At 35.7% G+C, this 22,572-nt stretch overlaps 1 protein-coding gene across 2 annotated transcripts; it reads left to right on the top strand.

Moving 5' to 3' along the window:
- The first annotated feature begins 1,364 nt into the window (after window positions 1–1,364).
- PECT1 (phosphorylethanolamine cytidylyltransferase 1) lies at window positions 1,365–21,076 on the top strand. 2 transcript variants are annotated; one of them, XR_016060961.1, is made up of 9 exons: window positions 1,365–1,860; window positions 3,640–3,875; window positions 6,698–6,888; window positions 12,186–12,257; window positions 12,416–12,729; window positions 13,684–13,804; window positions 19,666–19,731; window positions 19,956–20,078; window positions 20,372–21,076. XR_016060961.1 is itself a non-coding variant. In XM_006842575.4 (9 exons), the coding sequence occupies exons 1-9, from the start codon at window positions 1,532–1,534 to the stop codon at window positions 20,441–20,443; spliced, it is 1,278 nt and encodes a 425-aa protein (XP_006842638.2). In that variant the 5' UTR covers window positions 1,365–1,531; the 3' UTR covers window positions 20,444–21,076. The 2 variants fall into 2 exon arrangements, 1 of the variants encoding a protein (XP_006842638.2); XM_006842575.4 differs by having other exon boundaries at window positions 12,416–12,483.
- The last annotated feature ends 1,496 nt before the right edge of the window (window positions 21,077–22,572 follow it).

Genomic DNA, 22,572 nt, shown 5'->3' with positions numbered 1-22,572 from the left:
TGATAATTTTTCCTAAAATTATTTTGGATTCCCAATATCTATTGCTTAATCTTCGAGACATTATTTTCTGATAAATGATTATTGTTTTTTTTTTTTTTTTAACATTAACACATGACTTTTATTAACTATAAACTTGTGAAGTTACAAGGGGAACGAAATACATATACATCACACGAAATTGGTAATCACCAATGAGGATTGACAGACACCTCACTTGGGTAAAGAATCACCTTCAATATTTGCTTCATGATAACAATGGAGTATTTCAATCGCAAGTTACTGAAGAATGTCACAAATTTCATGAAAAATGGCAAAGAGTCTCCAAAGAACTCTCACTTCTGTTTTACACCATGCTATAATATTTGTCGAATCCCTTTCAATAACCATTATTTTATTAATTTTTTAAAGCAATTTAATTCCCTCCAATAGACCTCCAGCTTTTGCTTCATTAACTGTCGTATTACCTCAGGGACAAGAGTAAGACAATAGGATTTTCCCAATATGATATTTGCTAAGCCTCCCAAAACCCACTGTTCCTGGATTTCTAAAGGAGCAACCATCAAAGTTAAGTTTACAAGTGTTTGAAGGAGGCGGGATCCCAAAACCCACCGTTTTTGGATTTCCAAAGGAGCAACCATCAAAGTTAAGTTTACAAGTGTTTGAAGCATGCAAGATTATTATTATTATTTTTAAAAAAAGTTTATATAAGGTATAAACGGGAAACCTATCAGTAGCAAACTTCAGGCCAAAACTATGGAGGCCCTCGTCACGAATGAACTGAAGAGGGGCTTCCTGATCGAACATCCCATCCATGGGAAAATTTCTTTCAGGACCCTCATGCGCCAGTCATGGGGAGCACGTAGAAGACTTTGCATAAAATGGTTGCCGATGACAAAGACTCTATTCTTCCATACTTCTTCAAAACTCATTAGAAAAGGCTGTTTTGTCACTAGTAAACCCTCCAATTGTTCATCTTCACTTCGATATGTTTGAATACGAAAGAAATATCGAATTTTAAATATTAATAATAGTACATCTTGTAACACATTATCTAGACCGTCAATTATAAAATTAAGTATTAATAGATTTGATAGATATGTGTTATTTGGAGCTTTCAATTTTACAATAGAGGTGAAAAATAGGCGAACATAAGAGTTCGATGCCTAAAATATACCTTGTAATGAGATTTCGAAGTGCATCTTACCTAATACAAGTGGATTGAAGCCCAATACTGGCTTCCGGACAATATTCGACGCGTTAACCGTGGAGTAAATGTACAAACATGATCCCGCGGGATCTTACAATCAACTGATAATAAAACAAAAGCGTTTGCATGGACAGGAGGGGCACCATTGCCGCCATTCATGCCACCTCCTTCTTCAAGTGACGCGCCAGCGAAGGAAAGATCCAGACACCCTGATGACATCTCAAACTCTAAATCAAGCCCAAATGAACCCACCATAAGCAATCAATCCCCATTTTGAGAGAACACAGCGGGTCATTTCATTTATTGTGGGTTCCCGCAATTTCCATGGCCATGGATGGTGGAACCATGGACAACCATATCCTGAGCTCAAAGCTTGCGCTCACCTGGTTCATCGGTGGCTGTCTTTTGAGCGCCTCTCTTCTTGGCTTCTACTTCGGCTTCCCCTCTGCTTCGCATGTCTTCTCTTTTGGAAAGAGAAAGAAGAAGGGGCCAATCAGGGTTTACATGGATGGATGCTTTGATATGATGCATTACGGCCATTGCAATGCTCTGCGCCAGGCCCGTGCCCTAGGGGACCAGCTTGTCGTGGGTGTGGTCAGCGATGCAGAGATCATCGTGAACAAGGGCCCTCCTGTCACTCCTCTTCACGAGAGGTGGGTGATTCAGTTCTCTTTTGTTTTTTCCCCCAATTGGTTCGGTAAAATTGCTGAATGTTAATTGATGCTCCTTTATATATATTAATTTCAGATGTAGTTTTTGTGTTTTTTTATTACTTTTCTTGTTGTCTTTGATGCTTCACTAAAATTATAGATTGTTAATTGACTGTTGTCTTTTATTTATATTTCATTCATGTATGTTTTTTTTTTCTTTTTTGTGTCATCATCGACAGCATCATCATCATCGTCACTGTTGTTGTTACTACAACTGCTACTATTATATTATTGTCTAAATGGTTCAATAAAATTGTTTGATCGTAACTTGATGCTCTATGTTTCAGTCAAATGTATTTTTGAGGTTGGTGTTACCTTTATTATTATTATTAGTGGTTGTTGTCAATTCAATGGTTTTTCTCAACATTAGAATGAATTGGAAAATGGATTAACTACTGCATTCTTGCTGAACAAATTGGAGGATCTTTGTATTCCTTGTAGCTTATATAAACAGTAAAATGCATACCGTATATTATTGTTTTTGGCATGGCTCTCAAAGAGGAGGAAACAGGTAAAACAATAGATAGATGGACCTTACTAGCTTTCGTTTTATTCATCCTATTCCTTAATGTTAGAAACATCAATCTGAATTGAGATACTTATTCCAACTGAAAATTGTTTATCGTATTATTTTTAGCTTACAAGGATCTGAAATCAACGCATCATGCAACTAATAAATGGGGAATAAGGAAATTGGTGAATGTCAAGAAAAAAAAATACTATTCAATAAATTGAGGAAAATGTGTCCTCTGATGCTGTTTATTCATAGAGATTTTGGTTGACACTGTGAAAGGTTTCAACAAAATGAGTGATGAAAATTTGAATAAGCGAAGAACTTAAACAAGGATAAAATATTCAAATATGTGTGCTTTGGCAACAGAGAAAACACAACAAATAAAATTGGAGCAATATGATCTACGCATTCATATGCTATTTAAAAGTTATTTTCTCGCTGTGAAATTGAGAGCCTTCTTCTGATTTTAAAAAAAAAAAAAAAAAAAGCCTCCTTGACAAATTTCTTTATCTGCAGTCTCTTGTGCATCTCTTCTCTCTTTTCTGCTAATGTATGTCCACTCCCTTGGAGGTTTGTGCATGTTGATTTTGTATGCATCCATTAAAATTTTGGAAGCTTCAGTAAATATATGGCAATTATTAGTGCATTTTTTTTTGAAGTGTCCATTATGAGCATTCTTAGAAAAACCAGGCGATCTAACTGCTAACCGCCCGGTTAGATCGGAACCGGCCAGTGGCCTCTTCTGATTTTGGGCGGTTTTGGTGATCCATCGGTATTTAAAAAAAAATTCAAAAAGATGTATATAAATTTCTAAAAATAAGTAATTTTTAAAATTATTTACATTATGGTATAGATTAAATTTTTTTTTTGTCATTAATACTCGCTTTAATTCAAAAATCGATTAATTAAAATCTATTTTTTTCATAAATTTTCAACTTCATTTGAATGTGTTTGGTTTTAATCATTCTTTATATGTTTTTCATATTTTAGTAGATTTTTTTTTTTATATATCTTTTGGATTTTTTCAGCACTTTTTTGACTGCCCGGGACTTGCCCGGTTAGAATGGTTGAATTGGCCGGTTTACCGGTTAGGCCGGTTAAACCGCTTCCAGGCCCATGTCCGGTTAACTGTTCCCGTTCGATTTTGCGAACACTGATTATGAGCAATGTTCAAATATATGCTGACATTTTTTAGTATGGCTTTTCAGGATGATAATGGTGAATGCTGTGAAATGGGTTGATGAGGTTATCTCTGATGCTCCTTATGCAATTACAGAGGAATTCATGAATAAGCTGTTTAATGAATACCAAATTGACTACATCATTCATGGAGATGACCCTTGCCTTCTTCCTGATGGATCTGATGCTTATGCCCTGGCGAAGAAAGCTGGTCGTTATAAGCAGATCAAGCGGACAGAAGGAGTCTCGAGCACTGATATTGTTGGTATTGACTCTGTCCTGTTTCAATGCAATATGTAGTTTTTTTCCATTTATTTGTGATATGACTTAGAACTGCGAGTTTATGGCATTGATACTGACTTGAGTCAAGATCGTGCTCATGGGTAGTGCGTACCGGTTTTACTCATTGTAAAGTGGCAATCCAATATCAAACCTACAAATATAACATTTATTATAAAAATACAGGTAAAATAGCGATGCATGGATATCTGTGTTATTCAAATATACTAATTTTTAATGTGGCAAATTGAGAGTATAAATCATGATCATAGTGTTTAAGTGAACTAATCTCCAAACCCTAGATTTGAGTGGTTATTGATGTCATAACAACATATAACTTAATATACACAGCATATTGGGGCTCGCAACATGTGATTGCAAAATCCTGATCACATAGAGCGTGAATTTGGAAGGAGTTGGAGATCTTCTCTAAGGAAGAGAGCATCCGTACACTCCCCGTTTAACCGGGGATTCAACCACTTCATTGGTGTGGTTAAAAGATATCACCACTGAGTTGCTGAAGTCAAGTGCCCCATCCATCAGGTTTGCACTGCCCCATTGATTTCACCTCTTGTTGCTCTATCCCTGGGTCATCAAGCAACTCACCTGCTACTAGAGTTCTTGATGAAAACCAGGATACTATGCCGAGGCTTTTCAAAGGAGCACATTGGACCACTGAAAACCTTCATTACCTTCCAAGTTCACACTCAAGAAAGATGCTTGCGGCAAGGTATGAAATGCATTTACAATGGTTCCAATAAAGAAACCTCCAATAGAAAATGAGCTTGAATATTGCCATTTTCGTATTTGGTTTCAAAATCATCCTCCCATGGAACGCTTGAGAAGAAATTTGTGTGAATCCATTTGGATTACTTACAAAAGGAGCCATGAGCTTATTCTTTGTTGTTGAAGGCTGAAATTGTCTTCTTACAAGGGGAGCTGGTCTAGAGGATTAAATGCCTTTGCATGCCACGTGATGTAAAACCAACAAAAGTCTCTACTCTATTTTTGTATACCCTATGGAGCATTCCTATGTGGCGCAAACCTAGTAGCTTGAAGCTATGATTTAGCAAAGAAGAAGACAGGGAAGATCCAAAATTAGATAAAGATGCAAAAGCAAAAGATAAAAGTATGAGCACCGGCTGCTCTAGGGTTTTGAATAAAGTCTATAACAAGATCCTTCTTTATGCTTGATATATTCCTTGTATAAGAAAACCCTAAACAAAACTTAATCCTGGCCATCCATCTAATCGAATCATGTCCATTTATTATAAAAGACTTTAAGTGAACACAAAGACATAAAAAACTATAGAAATTACTACTTATGCTTGTAAGTAAATAAAATGACTCAAGAAATAAATAAAAAACATAAAAGAACAGACTCGTTGGCTATTTTACCCTTATGTAGTCCCTCTTGTAAACTTTAAGCTTGTCTCTCTTATATAGATACTCGAGAGCTGTACTCTAGGCTGCATTTGTCCCCTTTTTCGCAAAAGAATTCGCCCTGGAATTCAGCAGAGCGTCGTCAGAGGTATCGCCATGATATGGAATGAGATGTTTGACAGTAAAAACATTGGAAGTGCGAATATATCTAGGAAGCTTCAATTTGTAGGCATTGTCGTTATTATTTTGCAAAATTTTGAACAATCCTAACTTGACGATACCTTGAGATCAAGGCGTGCCGTTTTATTCCAATCCTCATAACATTTGATTAACCACGTTTTTGGGCCCATTGGGGTTTGCCATACTTGCAGTACGTAAGCACAACACACTTGGTCCTAAATACATCAAAGAATACCCTGAATTTTGAAATGGCTCAAGATTAATGATGCATTACCCCCACGATTTCCTTCAATTTGCACATGGTGATTAGATATAGAGGTTCTCCACTCAAAATAAAATAATGGTTGAAGCTGAACTCCAACATCATGAATCACATAAACAACCATTTGATGGCCACCTTCTATATTAATCTCACTCGCAAAAATCTCATAGGAAAATATCACCAAAGCTAGGGCCACAACTCATATGATACTCTATATTCAGGTAAAACTTCAGAAAGAAAAATTATCCTTGCTACTTTTCTAGGGACTAAGACTAAGATACCAGTTACCTCCAATATTTCAGGAACAACTCCTTGACATCTGCCTCATTCTTTATCAAGAATATGAGCATCCACAAAATCCTCTCCAATGTTAGGATCTTCTTCTTGATCGTCTTTATGGATTGGATCACCATTAGCTATGATCACTCACTTCTTTTGCAACACCCAAATCTTCATCTAGGTACTTGTCAAAGACTGGTGGAGAGTGCTAGTCCCAAACATGCTGATCTTGAGAACCAATTGATGAGAACAAAGTTTCTTCATGGTTGTCCTTGGATAGGCTTCCATAAAACTCCAGGATCTCAACCTTGAGACCAGTTTCCCACCTCCTACTATCCCTATCAGTACGATCAACTACCTCTTTCCTTGGAGCTTGATCATGGAAGGGATTTATGGATTCCTCATTTGCCTCTTGATCTCATACTCTTGAGATGGTGCTTCCATCTGCTCCAAATACAGAGCTAGGGTTTCGACCAATCTCCTTAGATCTACAATCCCTTCTTGCAAACTAGTATCAAAGGCTTCCACAATTGCTGCTTTCCTCTTTTTCCTCTATGTGGAGGCATGGTTATTGATCTAGGGCACAAAAATCGATGATACAATACTGTATGTACTGTTGATCTGGGACACAAATATTGTTTAGTATGTTTTTAGTTTGATAAATATTGGTATTAATGAATGCAATGTAATGCTACTTGGATCAGGTCGCATGCTTCTTTGTGTGAGAGAGAGGGCTAGCGGTGACAGTCACAAGACTCATAACCATTCATCTTTGCAAAGGCAATTTAGCCATGGGCATAACCAAAAGATGGAGGATGGCGGATCGGGAAGTGGAACACGAATTTCTCATTTCCTACCAACATCGCGACGCATTGTCCAGTTTTCAAATGGAAAGGTATTTATCTATTCTTCATATAACGATTATATTATGGTGGGTGAAAGAACTCAATTAGTCGTATCAACTTATAATTCTCAGTCCTACATTGCTTCTTCAAAGCATTTTTTAGGTATGTATCATCAATTTATTTGGTCAATGAGTCCAAACCTGGCTGAAAGAGGTGACATAGCAAATTGTTTAATATCAGACTGCACCTCCATATCATTTTCAGGTATATACTTATGTTTGTATTTGTTTGGGATAGCCTATTAGTTATTTTTCCCCCCTTTTTAAAAGCTTGTCTTGTAAGATGATAATCTGGTACCCACATAGATGATGCAACCACATCTTTTTAAAACCCAGATTCAAGTTTCAAAATTGTCATAATTGACCATATCGGGCAGGTGACCTTTTCATTGGTTGATTTAAAAGAATATTTTGTATAATGAGTGTGATATTTATTATTAAATAGTCACCAGTTAGAAAAAAAAAGTATACTGAGGTTAGTTTTTAAAAATTGCAGACGACTGGTTTTATAATGGATTTAGTGGCCATTTTTCAACTTTGATACAAAGCCATTTATGTCATTATATTTGACAGAATTCCTGTAATTTATTCATCATAAGTTACGTGGTGTGTTTATCAACTTTGATACAAAGCCCATTATCAAACATAATGGGCATGAGCGTCTCTGTCAGTAGTTATTAAATGTGGCTGCATAATGCATAGGCGCAGAACATAGCCACGCATATGTGGGTGCATCACCCAATATTATGCGCCTGGACTAGAGGGCAACTACTTGTGGGCGAAAAAAAAATGCTCACAAACAGGGACATTTCAGTCATCTCTCCCTTCTCATCAACAACAACAAAAGAAGGGGTCGTGAATAGGGGTTATAGACCCTAGAACCCACCATATGACCCCTCAGAACCATTTTTTCATGGTTTTAAGGCGATAGAGCGGAGAAATTACAATCATTTATTTTTTTTGGGTCCAAAGATTTCGATAAAAATTGTGGATTATTTGGGCGAAAGAATTCCTGGACTATGTTCATATAGGCTACACGGTGTGCTTAAGACCTGGCATAGTTATCAAATTCAGCAACATCAAAGCGGATGCGCTCACGGGCACACACACATATGCAGGCTATTATGATGTGCCTGCATATGTGGCCGCATCAACCCATCGTATGCTGGTGCATCAATGAACATTGTGCGCCTGCAGATTAGAGCAACTGCTCATGGGTGGAAAAATGCTCACAAGCAGGTGCAGTTTGCTCTAACCCCCTTTGGGTTTTATGTTTTTTTTAGGGGCATGGGGGAGGGTTTGTTTTTTGCTAGGAGGAGAGATATACCCCTCTAGAACTCCTTAGAACCATTTTTTCATGGTTTAGGGGAATTAAAGTGTTGAAATTACGTATCGAAATTTCTTTATTGAGTCCGTAGATTTCGATAAAATTTGGGATTCATTGGGCAAAAGTTCGAGTTTATTTGGTGCATTGTTTTGACAGATTTCAGGAAAAATTTTACGAAGTAATTGGGGATTCCAAGGGACAAGGAGATTAAAACCTAGAAATCAATTTTTTTTTTTTTTTAGCCCTTTGGGAGTGATATGTTTTCTTTTTTGTTTTTTATGTCGTGAGCTTTTAGACTTTGGATGTTATGCACTGGAGGTACTTTTAGACAATTAGACTCTTTAGTATTTAGCATTTTAGGTTTTGGCTATATACTACAGCCTATAATATGTGTACTTAGTTGCTAGATGCTAATTTTTAAGTTCTTGGCTGATCAGTGGTCACTTATTATTCTGCATATTAGTGAATAGGATGATTGATAGACTACGAGAGAATAGAGACAATAGATGTCTCTTTTACTCTTTTATCAGGGTATTAGTGATGCAGGACAAAATTATTCTAATATTTATTTTTATTTAATTTCAAAACTTGTATATTTTAATTTTAGTTTTAGGGCTATTTTAGGGTTTTAAGTTTTTTAGGAATTCTAGGGTTTTTTTATATTTTTATTTACCATTGACTGGTTACTATTCATAGGTACTGTTCATGGGTACAGGTCATGTGTTACTGTTTACATGAGTATTTCTGGAATTTTAGTATTGTTTAGGGGTAGTTTAGAGTCTTAAATGTGTACTTGGGTCACAAGTTAATTTTAGGGTTACATAGACTTATAAGAAGTTGGATGTCAAATTTTGGGATGCTTATGCAAATGAATTTTATTATATGAAAGAAGAAAATTCTTCTTTTCTTGGCTTGATTTACAGCAATGCTTTTCCTTTATAGTTGCTGATTTTCACTTGTTTGAGGTTTAGGTTAAAATGGATTTGATTTCACACCTTCCCTTCTTGCATCAAGAATAATAAGCAAGCCAACGAAGAAGAAAAAGTGGTTTGAAGAAGGTTGTTTTGATACTGAATTTTTCTTAGCACACTTCAAACCTTGAGCACGAGTTTTCTCCTACTAGGGGAGAATGATGCAAGACAAAATTGATCTAAATTTAATTTTTATTTAATTTCAAGTATATTTTAATTTTAATTTTAGGGTCTATTTCTAGGTTTAAGTTTTTTAGGGATTCAAGGTTTTTTTTTTTATATTTTTTATTTACTATTCACTGGTTACCTTTCATAAGTGCTGCACACTTTACTGTTCATGGTGTACTGTTCATGTGTTACTGTTCACAGGGGCATTTCTGAAATTTTAGTATTACTTAGATGTGTTTTAGTGTTTTAAATGTTTACTTTGATCTCAAGTTAACTTTAGGGCTTTATAGGCTTATAAAAGGTTGGATGTCAAATTTTGGGATACTTATGTTATGGAAATAAATTTTATTTTGTTAAAGAAGAAAGTTCTCCTTTTCTTGGCTGATATTTACAACTGTATTTTCTCTATAATTGCTGATTTTTACTTGTTTGAGGCTCAGGAAAAAAGTGGATTCAATTTCCCACCTTTCCTTCCTGCATTAGTTAGCAACTGAGCCGACCAATACAATAGATACAAATACTAAATTAAAGTACCTAGTATCGCATGATCTCATATTCATGCTTTTCTTTGTATACTTATATTTTTTATAGTTTGTTACTTTTCTTTATTGACCACATTGGAAGTGATGCGCCTGCATTGGGATCTCGTCAAGCTGCATAGCGCATCTTGGAGTCCACATCCCGCATTTATGACTTTGAGTATGCCGACCATTATAACCATTGTTTGCCAAGTTTTTCTGGAGCATGCTTCAGATCACAGACCACTTTGGGTTGCATAGAAATTAGTAAAAATGAGCCAAATATTAAGAATATTTAACTTCTTGTCATGATTCTGGGCCTCAGGCAAGATGATGTCTATTTGGAAATGGAATTGCTGTTATTGGACCCAAAGCTTATCATTTAGGAGCTGGATTATGTGACCCATGATATCAATGGAACCATACCACTTCCCATTTTCTGTTGATGATAAAGTTGCCTCTTGTCTGCTTGATATGGTTCATAGTAATATTTGGGATTCAGTTTCTGTGGACACAATGTCCCCTCTTTGGCTGTCATATTCTAGATAGTTATGGCATATTTGCATGGTTCACTTTTTGGATAAATGAGTTTTTTTGTTAAGTCTGCAGGGTTTTTTTTTTTTTGAAATATGAATCTGAAATTGTTTCCCAAATGTTTTGAACATTTTTGTATTAAATAATTCAGCATATCTGTCAAAGGTTTTGTCAAGTGATTGTGGTGGTGAATTCCAGGTCAAATGCATTTGTGTGCTGTATTCATTACCAATTCTATGTCTACATTTTCCTTATCGGCTAGAAAGGTTCCATGATCCAAGGGTCACTGATATTAAACTTTTGTTTAGATCACTCATTTAAGGATTTTATCAATCTGCTTTTGGTAAAATTCCTTTTCCATTCCACATGGGATGGGAATAGTTATTACTGAGAACTCCAACTCTTGTACATTGTGTCTATTTAAATTTTTTTAGAAGTTCGCTAAGAGATCCTTGGGGATAGCTATTGAATGATGGAGGCAATGGATTGGCGATAGCGATATAATAAGAGAAAAATTGCTAGGAACCCATTTTTGGTAATGCTATATGGCCCTCCTTTGTAGTGGCATTAGCACCGTTTTATATGGCTCACAATTTGACTTGGGTGTCGGCAAACACTGAGCTTTGACTTTGAATACAATATCAACATGCAATGTATTCCAAAATTCTTTCCTAAACTAAGCCTGACCGGTTTGGTCTCTCCACTATTCAATATGATAATATAAACACTTGTTACTTTAGTTCCTGTGACAAACATTTCTATTGCTTTGTAAAAAGTGCACCACCAATTCACTTTATCCTCAACCCAAAATATTGCTCTGTAAAAGATGTGCCACCGGTTCATTCTATCCTCAGCGCACTATAGGTATTTCATTATTCCAAGGGATTTTTAATTGTTTTTACTGTTAACAGCATAATAGGAAAATGAGGTTTGAAAAGTTGTATCTTTTGGGGTTCTTTCTGGCTGCTTTCTAACAAATTGCCATAGTATCTCCTTTGAAAGAATGAGCACTTTCCTCTCTACTTCTGTGATATACCTTTCTAATTTCTATTTTGACGAATTTAGTTTGAATTTGCGCAAACATTTATTGCTAATTTCATTTTCTCGGATTAGGGAAATTTTTTAATTTCTTCAAAATGTCATGGTATTATTGCAAATGAACGTTCTTGTACTTTTTCTGGAAAAGTTTCTTGCTGCTTTCCCAACTTCTGTTGCCTGTTAGGGCACCTTTGGTATGTGTAAAAATACTTCCATGACAGTATTTTCACGTGAAAACCTTCTCATGTAATTTGGTGTGAGAGTTTTTTCACATCAATTGGCTGCCTGAAAAAATGCGCTGGGACCAATTGGCGTAAAAAACTCTCACATCTAATTACATAAGGAGTTTTTTCATGTGAAAATACCTTCACAGAGAATTTTCCCGCTCACCAAATGTGCTATTAGTCTTGAACAGGGATATAAGTGCAACTATATTTGTTAAATAAGATTTTGTACCTTGTATTCTTTCTTAGAGTGTTGCCTTTGATTTGTCAGCTTTAACCACAATTATTCAATCTCTCATACACTTCTCTTTTCATTTTTTGAACATATGAGAGTTTAATATTTTTTGTATCTAAGGATAAGTTTCTTTAGCTAATGCATTTAGAAATTGGATACAATATAGTCCATAGATTTTAATCGTATATTTTTGTTCCTTTTTGAGCATTTCAGTTGTGCATGCACCTTTGGAGAAATATTAGCCTGGAGTAAAATGTCATTTATTTCATGTAGGGGCCCGGACCTGATGCTCGCATTATCTATATCGATGGTGCATTTGATCTCTTTCATGCTGGGCATGTAGAGGTGCGTTTTCTTACAAAGCATTAATTATGTGAATTTGATGATGAATTTCTGTTATTCGATACACTGAAGAAATTTGGACTATGCTTCGTAATTTTCAATTAGAAAATTTGGCATTGTAAATGTTTGTATGGTAATAACTGCCATCATTTGATATATAGATACTAAGAGTTGCTCGGGAGCTTGGAGACTTCCTGCTTGTTGGGATCCACACAGATCAGACAGTCAGGTGCTGGTTTTGTTTTTCTGTGTTGGATATTTTTATAGATTGTTACGTTAACATTTTGACGTGGTTTGCTCACCAAAAGTTGAACTGTTCTGTTTTATCTTCTAATTTAATTCATGTCCACTGCTGGCGGATATTAATTTATGAGATACTTGTTTTCTTGGTTCAATGTTTGTTATGTGGAAATTGGTTGCTTATCTTGTCAAAGTCATGTGCAAGTTGAAGTTGTGTCTAGACGTACGATCCCAGGTATGCTCCTTAGTAATTTGTTTGAGAGGAGAAAAAATCAATAATTAATTCCCAAGAAAGTTATCATATCATGTAGCCAGAAGTTTTCTTGTCAGTTTTTCCTTTCCTCCTTTCTTTAGCTTCTTATTTATTGCAACCCCAAGTAAGGTTAATTAATGCTGGCTGGGCATTTGGGACTTTCTTCCTTCTTTGTATATTTGGTGTTATACGAAGTCACAAACCTTTGCACTTACCAAATTTCCCTTGGCTATTAGTATTAACTAGAAAAAAAGGAAAAAAAATTCCCCCTAGCTTTTGAATGTTACTTGTTAGCAAAATCTCCATGATTATTATTTGTTACTTTATAAGTTGTAGGACAAGGCTGTAGTCGCCTATAGAATAGTAGATTAATGGGTGCTTTGGTGAGTCATCCTTCAAAAACTTGGTACCATCAGCTATGAATACATAAATTGTTTATGGATGGGAATGTTTTATCAATCCCGGTTATGAATCAAGAAATATTGATCCCTCCTACCATAGCTGTCGGTCAGCAGTCGTAATAATATTTATCCCAAGAGGTGCCTTAGGATGATACCAATATCATTGCATTTCCATAAGAAAAAACTTGAGCCTGGCCCAAAATAAAAGGAAAAATTGAATACCAAGATATAGTTTCAACTTGTTTTACAGTTTGAGCATTTTATACTATTATTTTGAGCTAAAACCTTTTTTTGGGTATTTCAGGTTTTCTAGGTCATTTGTTTTACATGAAAACACTATGCACATGGATATCTTATGTTGTTTTGTATATATTATACAACTTCAATGCCTTATTGCTTGATATCAGTCCAAAACAATGCCTTTTCACTTGAATGCTAGAGGGAATTTATCCTGCCCAAAGAACCATGTCTTAATGTTATCTTATGTTATCATCTGTTGCTTTTGAAATTTATCTCTTTTGGCTGGTTCTTGCAGCACTAATAGGGGTGCACATCGCCCGATCATGAATCTTCATGAAAGAAGTTTGAGTGTTTTAGCTTGTCGATATGTTGATGAGGTTATAATCGGTGCCCCTTGGGTGGTGTCAAAAGACATGGTTAGTTCTTAATATCACTATTCCTTGTACCTTTTTTGATGTTATTTGTCAACCTTTTTGAACTTTCTATATGTAGACAGACTCATTAATGTTGCTTTTTCATAATAATGTTGAGAATACCATAGTACACCTGTAGTGAGGTCATCATTGTTTATGTCTTATTGGTAAGATCGAGCATTGCCCTTATTCTCTGTTGTAGTGACCAAGATTTGTTTTTCAGTTTTCCATTTACTAGATCTGTATAGCTATTAATTTGATTGATGCAAAGTTGACTGCAGTATGCTGTCTTAATGGAATTGAAATTGACATGGAAACAATATGGTGTATTAAACATCATTAGAAGGTGGCCTAAGAAGGGTGAAGACCTTAAACTTTCCCTTAACCTGTCCCAAGCCCGGGTATAGGAGGTGGGTTGTGTCAGGTTTGCAGCCAGCATAAAACTTTGCCACTTCTTATTATGAATCCTGAACCTAGAATAGAGGAACACGATTCATGTAGCCGACCCCTATTAATTGGGAAAAGACTTGGATGATGATGAAGAAACATTATTAGAAGGATATCCTTCAACATAAATTTTAGATAGTTTACATTTGCTGTTTGTTGTGAATCATTTTTTAGGGAGGGAATTTTAGCCATTTAGAATTTTAGTATTTATATTTAGTTGGATGTTTGAGACACAGTATAATTTGTGGTAGCCGATATATATTGCTCTTATTCCATTTGTTATTTTCAGTAGTACCATCATGCCAAAAGTAATATTTTGAAAGTGCAAGTCAAGTACTGTCAAATCTTTGCAATATTCAATTTGCATAGTGAATGTTACTAGAACTTGTATGTATGTATGTTTATTTATGTGTTTGTACATATGTATATATGTATTACTATATATAATTTTTCAATAATTTAGGAATGTGGAAAGATTGAGAAAGATGTCGCACATAAAAGTAGAGCTGGGTGGGTGAAGTGGAGATGTTCAATTGAAGTTTTATGTGATCGTTGCATACTAATGAAGCTGAAGGAGAAGTTCTATAGGACAACTGTGAGACCAACTTTGCTTTATGGGGCGGAATTTTGGGCGGTCAAGAAACAATATACCCATAGGATGAGTCTGGCTGAGATGAGGGGATACATTTGAAATGAATACATTCGGAGATCTTAAGTGCGGCTCTAATAGGTGATAAGATGGGAGAAAATAGACTTAGGTGGGCTGGTCATGTGCATTGCAGACCCAATACAACACATTACGGGTTCTGAGTTGGTTCAAGCGGAAGGCTCAAAAAGGGCAAGGGGTAGATGGTTGGAAGTAGTAGATATGGTGACTTATGGGTTCACTGAGGGTATGGCTCTTGATAGAGCAAAATGGTGGACCAATATTCGTATAGCTGATCCTAAATAGTTGGAAAAGACTAATGAAGATGATGATATTATTTTTTTTCCAAACTTATGAGTTGTACTTGAGACATTGCTAGTATTCAGCTGGGGCACTCCAATCCAATTCTCCTAGTTTATTCAAAATCTCTTCCTTAACCATGCATATGCTGGTGTGTTAGAAGAAGAACTCAAAGTACCTAATAGTGAGTGAATTTTACAAGTTTAGTTATCATCATTATCCAAGCCTTATCCCAATTATTTGGGGCGGCTATATATTTTTTAGTATTTGATTCAATTTATGGTTTTATACAAAAATTATGGTTATATGGGTTCCATGATTGGCCTGAAGTTCTTATGTTTCTTTCATACTCAAGATTTGTACGAATCGCATTCCTGAATACCACTTACGGCTCGTAGAAAAGAGTATATTGCTAGACTTGCATGTGACTAAGTTTCATGCTACTCGCTGGATTGTCGAGTGATGCACATACTGGTTTGATTAATTTGTTGCCTCATTGAAGTTTGGGCTGCGTAGTGCTTGTTTTATGCTCCAGCTTCCTCTAGTTGAGGTACTTTGGGTGAGTCATGAGTAGACTTGTTGTGTTTCTTTATCCATGATAGTACAAGTGTCTGCGTGCACACACACACATACACTTCTTATTCATGTTATCATGTAGCAGACATCATAAGATTTTGTTTATGCATGCTATAGTTTTTGTTGTTGTCCATGCCACATTATTTTTCCTCCAATTCACAAGCCAAAATTGAGCTCTTGAAGAGGTCATGCAAAGAAAAAGTGAATTCTAATTTTTAATTTTATTCTGGATAAGTTACACAATTGTCTTTCCTTTTTTTTTTGTAACTATTACTGTCTTAGTAATACAATGTTAACAATTCTAAAAAAAAACAAATGTCTTTTTTTCTAGTGAGGGTATGAGTAGTAAAAAAGAGTATGTTTTAAAGCATACTAGGAAATACGTCTTTAGCAAGTCCTCTTTTTAAGGAAGCTGCCTATCTTTTGGTTTAGGAAATAACATATATATAAGATAAGTAGTAATTATCTTTTATTATTAGAAAGGATAACGTAGAGGTTTAGAGAGAGATAAGGGGGGAGTTGAAAAAGTTGGATGAGATGAAAGGACAGAAGATAGGGAGAGGAAAAAAATGTACAAGAGGTATATTTTTTTTGGGTTTTTTTTGTAAGTGTATTTAAAGGGAAGATGTCCTTTTTTTGTAAAAAAGGTGATTGGTGATTCTATAAAGAATTTGGGTCTTGTGAAAAGATCTTGGGGTGGACACCTTTGCAGACCCAGATAGAGGGTATAATCTCTCAAAATTTTATTATGTTTTTATTTTATGATTTATTATTGTTTCTCCCTGCATCAGTTGGTATCAGAACTAGTAAGTTTCAGCTATTGCAAGCCACTAAAAGCTAATTCTGCGATATTTTAGAAAATTAGACCAAATTCATGGAGGATGTTCGAACCGAAGTTCGTGAAATGAATCAGCGGTTACCATCGGTTGGAGAACAATGATCATCGCGAATAGGGTGCTCGCAACCACATCGATCTTGCACCAGTGGTCTCATGACAAACCTATGGTACTGATCCCGACCGTAACAAAGAAATTTACAGGCAATATTTGCATCCTGTAGAGCGTCCATGAGATTTTGGTATTAAAATCAATCTCCTTGGATTTCATGATAAGCTCCACATAGAGGTTTTTATTGAATGGTTGAGTGCTGTTGAAAATTATTTTGAATGGAGTGAATTGCTAAAGGAGCATAAGGTTAAACTTGTTGCAACCAAGCTCCGTGGGTATGCTGCGGGTTGGTGGGAGCAAGTTCAACAATCCCGATTTCGTAGTGGAAAGAGAAAAATTAGTGACTGGTAAAAGATGAAGAAGAAATTGGAAGAAAATTTTCATGTGGATCATGAGCAAATTTTCTTTCAAGAACTCCAAAATCTTCGTCAGAATGTGAAGAAAGTGGAAGATTGTACTGGGGAATTTTATCGATTAGTAGCTCAAAATAACCTCAAAGAGACGGAAGGACAAAAAGGTTGCTAGATATGTGAATGGGCTTCAACCAACCATTACAAACGAGGTCTTTCTACATCGGCCATAGACCTTAAGTGAGGCTTATAAAATTGCTTTACGAGTATAAACCAAATACTAATTGAGCATTAATAAGTGATTTTTCACCTAGAAGGAGGTTTCGTGCCAACCAAAATTTAATGAAGAAAAAAATGATACTATAAAGGTTGTGTTATCGATGTAACGAACCAGGACACTGTGCATATGAATGCCCAAAAAAGAGGATAGAGGTACACTTGGTAAGGAAGCGGATGAAGTTCAAGTTCCATAAATAATCCAGCATGGTGATGATGGAGGTTCACTTTGAATCAAGCTCGAGGTCGAGCTTCTACCAACCTCGGGAGAATGATGCAAAAAAAAGTGAATTCTAATTTTTAATTTTATTCTAGTTGATAAATTATGTTTTTCTTAGGAGCAATTGTCTTTTTTTTTTTCTAGTGAGGGTATGAGTAGTGAATAAAGTATGTTTTACACCATAATAAGAAGTGTGTTTTTGGCAAGTCATCCTTTTAAGGAAGCTGCCTATCTTTTGGTTTAGGAAGTAACGTATAGATAAGATAAGTAGTAGTGTAGCAGTATTCTTTTATTATTAGAAATGATACTGTGAGGTTTAGAGAGAGATAAGGTGGGAGTTGAAAAAGTTGGATGAGATGAAGAGAGAGAAGATAGGGAGAGAAAAAAAAAACGTAGAAGAGAAATTTTTTTATTGGGTTTTTTTTCTTAGTGTATTTAAAAGCTTCCCTTTTTTGTAAAAAAAAGTGATTGGTGATTCTGTAAAGAATTTGGGTCTTGTACAAAGATCTTGGAGTGGACTTCCTTGTAGACTTCAAAGAGAGGTTATAATCTCTCAAGCTTTTATTTTATTTTTTATTTTCTGATTTATTATTAGTTCTCCCAGCATCAAGAGGTTTCAATGACTAACCTCTTGCAAACACTACAAGGTCCATGAGGAACATGGGAGCAGCTTCTCACAAATGTTGTGAAATATCAAAATACTCTCAGCTGTTGTGGGATTAATTACTGAGGGAACTAATACTCTCGTTTGTGTGCACACATCTATGTGCTCTCATACTTTTGCAAGCCACCCCTGAGAGAAATAATTTTGGGCAAATCCAAAGAGGGTTTTCATGTGCATTCACCAGAGAATATTTGTAGATCCCAATACACTCCATGCCATATAGATGCTAAAAAGCACAAACCAGAAAAGACAATATGTGCCCCGGCACACCTTTGTAATTCCAAATACCCGAATTCATTACAGTTCCTCCTGTGATACTCCACCCGCCCCATGACTTGGTTAGTCCTAAACGGGTTATGAAGGTTACAGCAAACATACCTTGTCTCCACATTGCATCAAGAATGGGATCATAGGGAAAAAAAACAGCTTATTTATATAGAGCCATCGAACTGGCCCAACCAAAAATTAGAGCTGTATGTGTTATATGGACAGACAGCAATCGGCCGGGATCATTCTAGACAACGGTATGAACACGATGCCAAGAGCAAACCCATGGAAATACCCCTTCATCAAAATAGACACTATGTAACTTTATTGCATTGGAAAAGACTATGCTATGGATCTGACTATGCTGGTGTTTGGGCATGCTAACTGGCATATATGCTCACAATTTAAGGGTCTGTTTGAATAACAATTAATTTTTTTTGTTGGAATAAACTCTCTCAACAAAAGCTACTATATTCTCGATAATGTTTTTCTATTAGCTGTTTGGTATGTATCTTGTATAATTTATGATATTATTTAATCATTTAATTTTTCAGTGATTTCCAGCGTTTTTTAGCTATTTCTGGCTAAAAGGATGCGATTTCATCAAATTACTTTGAATAAAGTAAAAACAGCTTTTTAAAAAGATAAACTTATAAGTTTAATCCAGACAACTTTATGATGTACAGTGTCAAATAATAGATGGTTCATTACCAGGATTAATTTTATTTAAGTAGTGAATGATCAGTGAGAATGAGTTCCATCCAGACAAGCCATCAGTGAATCAAAGTTTATCATTTTGGATAAACAGAAATCATAGACAGTCATCCAAACAATTTGCTTGGAGTTTGTACTTAAATTGAAATGTTCTGTTATAATTTGTTTGTCACGATTTCTCTCTGGATTCTAATGTGTTTGCTTCCTTTCATGAAGTTTTTCATTTTCATGCAGAACATTAGGGAAAAAACAAAAGTTTTTGAATTGGCAGACTCCCTTGCATGCTGATATCTTGTGAAAAACTACACTTGCATGCTACTATCATTTGCATAAGCATGGATACTTGTTTTAAATGCATTTAATGAACTCTGACACAATAAATAAGTTTATCGAAATTGCGAGACAATAAATAAGTTTATCAGAATTGCTTAGCATGTACTTTTGTCTTTGATATCAGATTACAACATTTAACATCTCCTTGGTTGTTCATGGAACGGTTGCAGAGAATAGTGATTTTTGGAAGGTACACGCTTCCTTTCTTGTTTTCATAAACTCACATTTCATCAATGGTACATCGATAACAAATACATATTTAATATAACTGATAAAGAGAGAAATTTTACTGTGTTTCTGTTACATACTGAGAGTACAGACTAACCACCTTTTATTGCTGTTTATTGTTGCCACTGCTGTCCTTACTCCTTACCTTTTATGCACCTAATGCAATGCTTATGAATCTTATTTTAGGTAGATGACAATCCATATGCAGCTCCTATTAGCATGGGAATATATAGAGAAATAGAAAGCCCTTTGGACGTCACAACCACAACCATCATCCGAAGGATTGTGGCAAATCATGAATCTTATCAGGTTGATTTTCAAGCTCCATTCATTATATGCTATTACATCTTCTGTCATTTTTCTGATGGAGTCAATTGGTGTTTTAATTGGTGTTTTATTTCTTTAAATGGAAAGAAATGGAACGTATTCACTAGGTCTAGTTATTTACTAAATTGAGGTTGGAATTCCTTGATGATTTTAGAGATATGCATTCCTTGAATTATTCTTCTTCTATAGATATTTGGATTGATTATTCATAAAAAAAGAAGATATTGGAATAATTATTATAGCTTTGAGTATGATTCTTGTTGCTCTGTATGCAGAAGAGAAACGAAAAGAAAGCAGAAAGTGAGAGGAGATATTATGAGGATAAGACATATGTCTGCGATGACTAACTTTAGTAGACTTGGGAGGATCCCATCCATTGGGGTGGTATTTCTAACTTCTTTCCCTGGAGATAGATTGTACAGAGCCAATTTTATCATGTGGCATGCTATTACCCAATCCCAGTTTCTTGCTCATTGTGATGCATCTCCAGTCATTCCAATCAGGTAGTGCATTGGTTCTGTTTTCCGGGTTCTCTGTCGGTCATATGAAATTATGTTCAGAGGTTAACAGCGATCAGATGAGATAGGATGTTATTCTGCTTCCTTTTTGTACCTAATGATCTCCTTCCTGTATGTCAGATTAGCATTATTATCACTATAGGTTAGTGTTACATTTATCAAGATGCATATAGCTCCCAATGCTGCCCCTAGCTTGGGTGCAGATGTTGCTGCATCTTTGTTGATCTTGTAGCTTTTCATTGTTACTAACTGGGGCAAGATATGACTTTACAGAACCAAGGGGGAAAAAAAAAACAACTAGACTTGGGCATCTGTAGCAGTGGCTATGATTTCTCAAGAAATTTAACATCTTGTTCTTGTGGAAATTAATTGTAATTGTGGAAGTGTTTCATTTATAGTACCAATTTTTTACAAATGACATTGAAAAGGAAGAGGTAATGAATACAATATTGCTCGGACAAATGAGACTACAAATGCCTTGCTAATTGTGGGGTGTGTATAGATGTATTTGTATTGGAATTGGGGAAAGGAACTTTCGCATAAAGGACTCACCTGGTTATGTTCCTAACTTCTTCCTCCCTACTTTTGTAATATGCTTTGACAAAAAAATAATATATCGTCAGCAACACATGAAAAGCTAGTCTTGTCAATAAACAGAGGGTACTATAGACAGTGTGCCAAAAAGTTGGAAGCCTAACTAGTTATTTGGTCATTTTTTGAAAACTCAGCACCAATGCTTTCCGAGGTCATCCCTCTCTCTAGGAAATCATTGTCTTTATAAGTGGCTGGTCCCTTCGTGTAATGATTAGGTCATTGGGGAGCTTAAGGATGAAACAGTGAACCATTCTAGCAGGGTCATTTAATATAGTTCTCTAAGTGCAACTGAAGAGCTCTGGGCTTGGTCTGACAAACTTCACGAACCTGATTCAGATGCAGTTTTGTGAACGTGGAGGCATATCAGGCCTATGGATGACTATGAGGTTCTCTAAGAGTCTGGGTAATCATTGAGTTAGTGGAGGTTTTGGAGCATCAAGTGGCAACCAACAATTATAGACAATCATATCTGAAAGCAGGGAAGCCATGAGGCTACTTTCAAGTGCTCGTTGGTGTTGCAACTAGCTAATGGAACCGACTAGTTCATTGGCATCTCCACCTTAGATATGGAATTTCAAGAATTAAATAAACTTATACTTTCACATGAAACTGAATGGTAGATATTCCCCAAGAAGTTGCCAACTTCCAAACTTCACTAATTTCTTTAGCTTGTTATTGGCTCTAGGTCAGTGATCAGATTCATCATTGATTTTCCTTGGGATTCTATTCTTTCCTTTGAGGAGCTTATTGTCTCTTATCCCTATGGGATTGTCGGAGCTTCTAGGTTTTATATAGTGGTTTCCCTCTTGCTCCTTGCTTTGAGGAGGTAGATCCTTTATTTGCTATGCTATTAGACTTGTTTTCTTCCAAACAAGTGGGTTAAGTGGATTATCTTTTCCCTGGTACATAGATATGCTTTTGCAAGGTATACTTGAGCCATGGAATGTGATCATCACTCCTTGCTCTTGTTTATTTATTTAGTTTTTTGGTTGATAAGTCTAAACAATATTTGGGAAATTTGGACTCTTGGATTTTTTTTTGCAGAAATGTCTCTGACCATTATTTGGAAGAATGCTGTTTGCTTTTTTATTTTTATTTTTATTTATAATGGTCTGAAATGCCATGCCTGGGTAGTTTAGTCCCCATCACTGTATCTTCGCTAGTGCTGCCTAGGAATGTTGAACTACGTTAAACCAGTTGAGGTGACTACATCAGATGTTAAGTTAATTGCAAATTTAGTGAATAAACTCATTGAGACCCTACAGTTGTTGTGGTCGAACTGCTAAAATTTCTCCCCATTGCAAAATGAATTGTAATTAAGTCCAGTTTCTAATGGTCGCAGCTAAGTATACATTGACATTAAA

Source organism: Amborella trichopoda, chromosome 8, assembly GCF_054954075.1.
Source record: "Amborella trichopoda isolate Santa Cruz 75 chromosome 8, AtrichopodaSantaCruz75HAP2 v2.0, whole genome shotgun sequence".
Taxonomy (NCBI): Eukaryota; Viridiplantae; Streptophyta; class Magnoliopsida; order Amborellales; family Amborellaceae; genus Amborella; species Amborella trichopoda.
The sequence above is the reverse complement of the archived record's forward strand: the minus strand, read 5'-3'. Positions and strand labels throughout refer to the sequence as shown.

Coding starts and splice junctions, on each gene's coding strand:
- PECT1 (XM_006842575.4), top strand. CDS start 1,532: ATGGCCATGGATGGTGGAACCATGGACAACCATATCCTGAGCTCAAAG. Junction 1,861..3,639: donor GTCACTCCTCTTCACGAGAG/GTGGGTGATTCA, acceptor ATGGCTTTTCAG/GATGATAATGGTGAATGCTG. Junction 6,889..12,185: donor TCCAGTTTTCAAATGGAAAG/GTATTTATCTAT, acceptor TATTTCATGTAG/GGGCCCGGACCTGATGCTCG.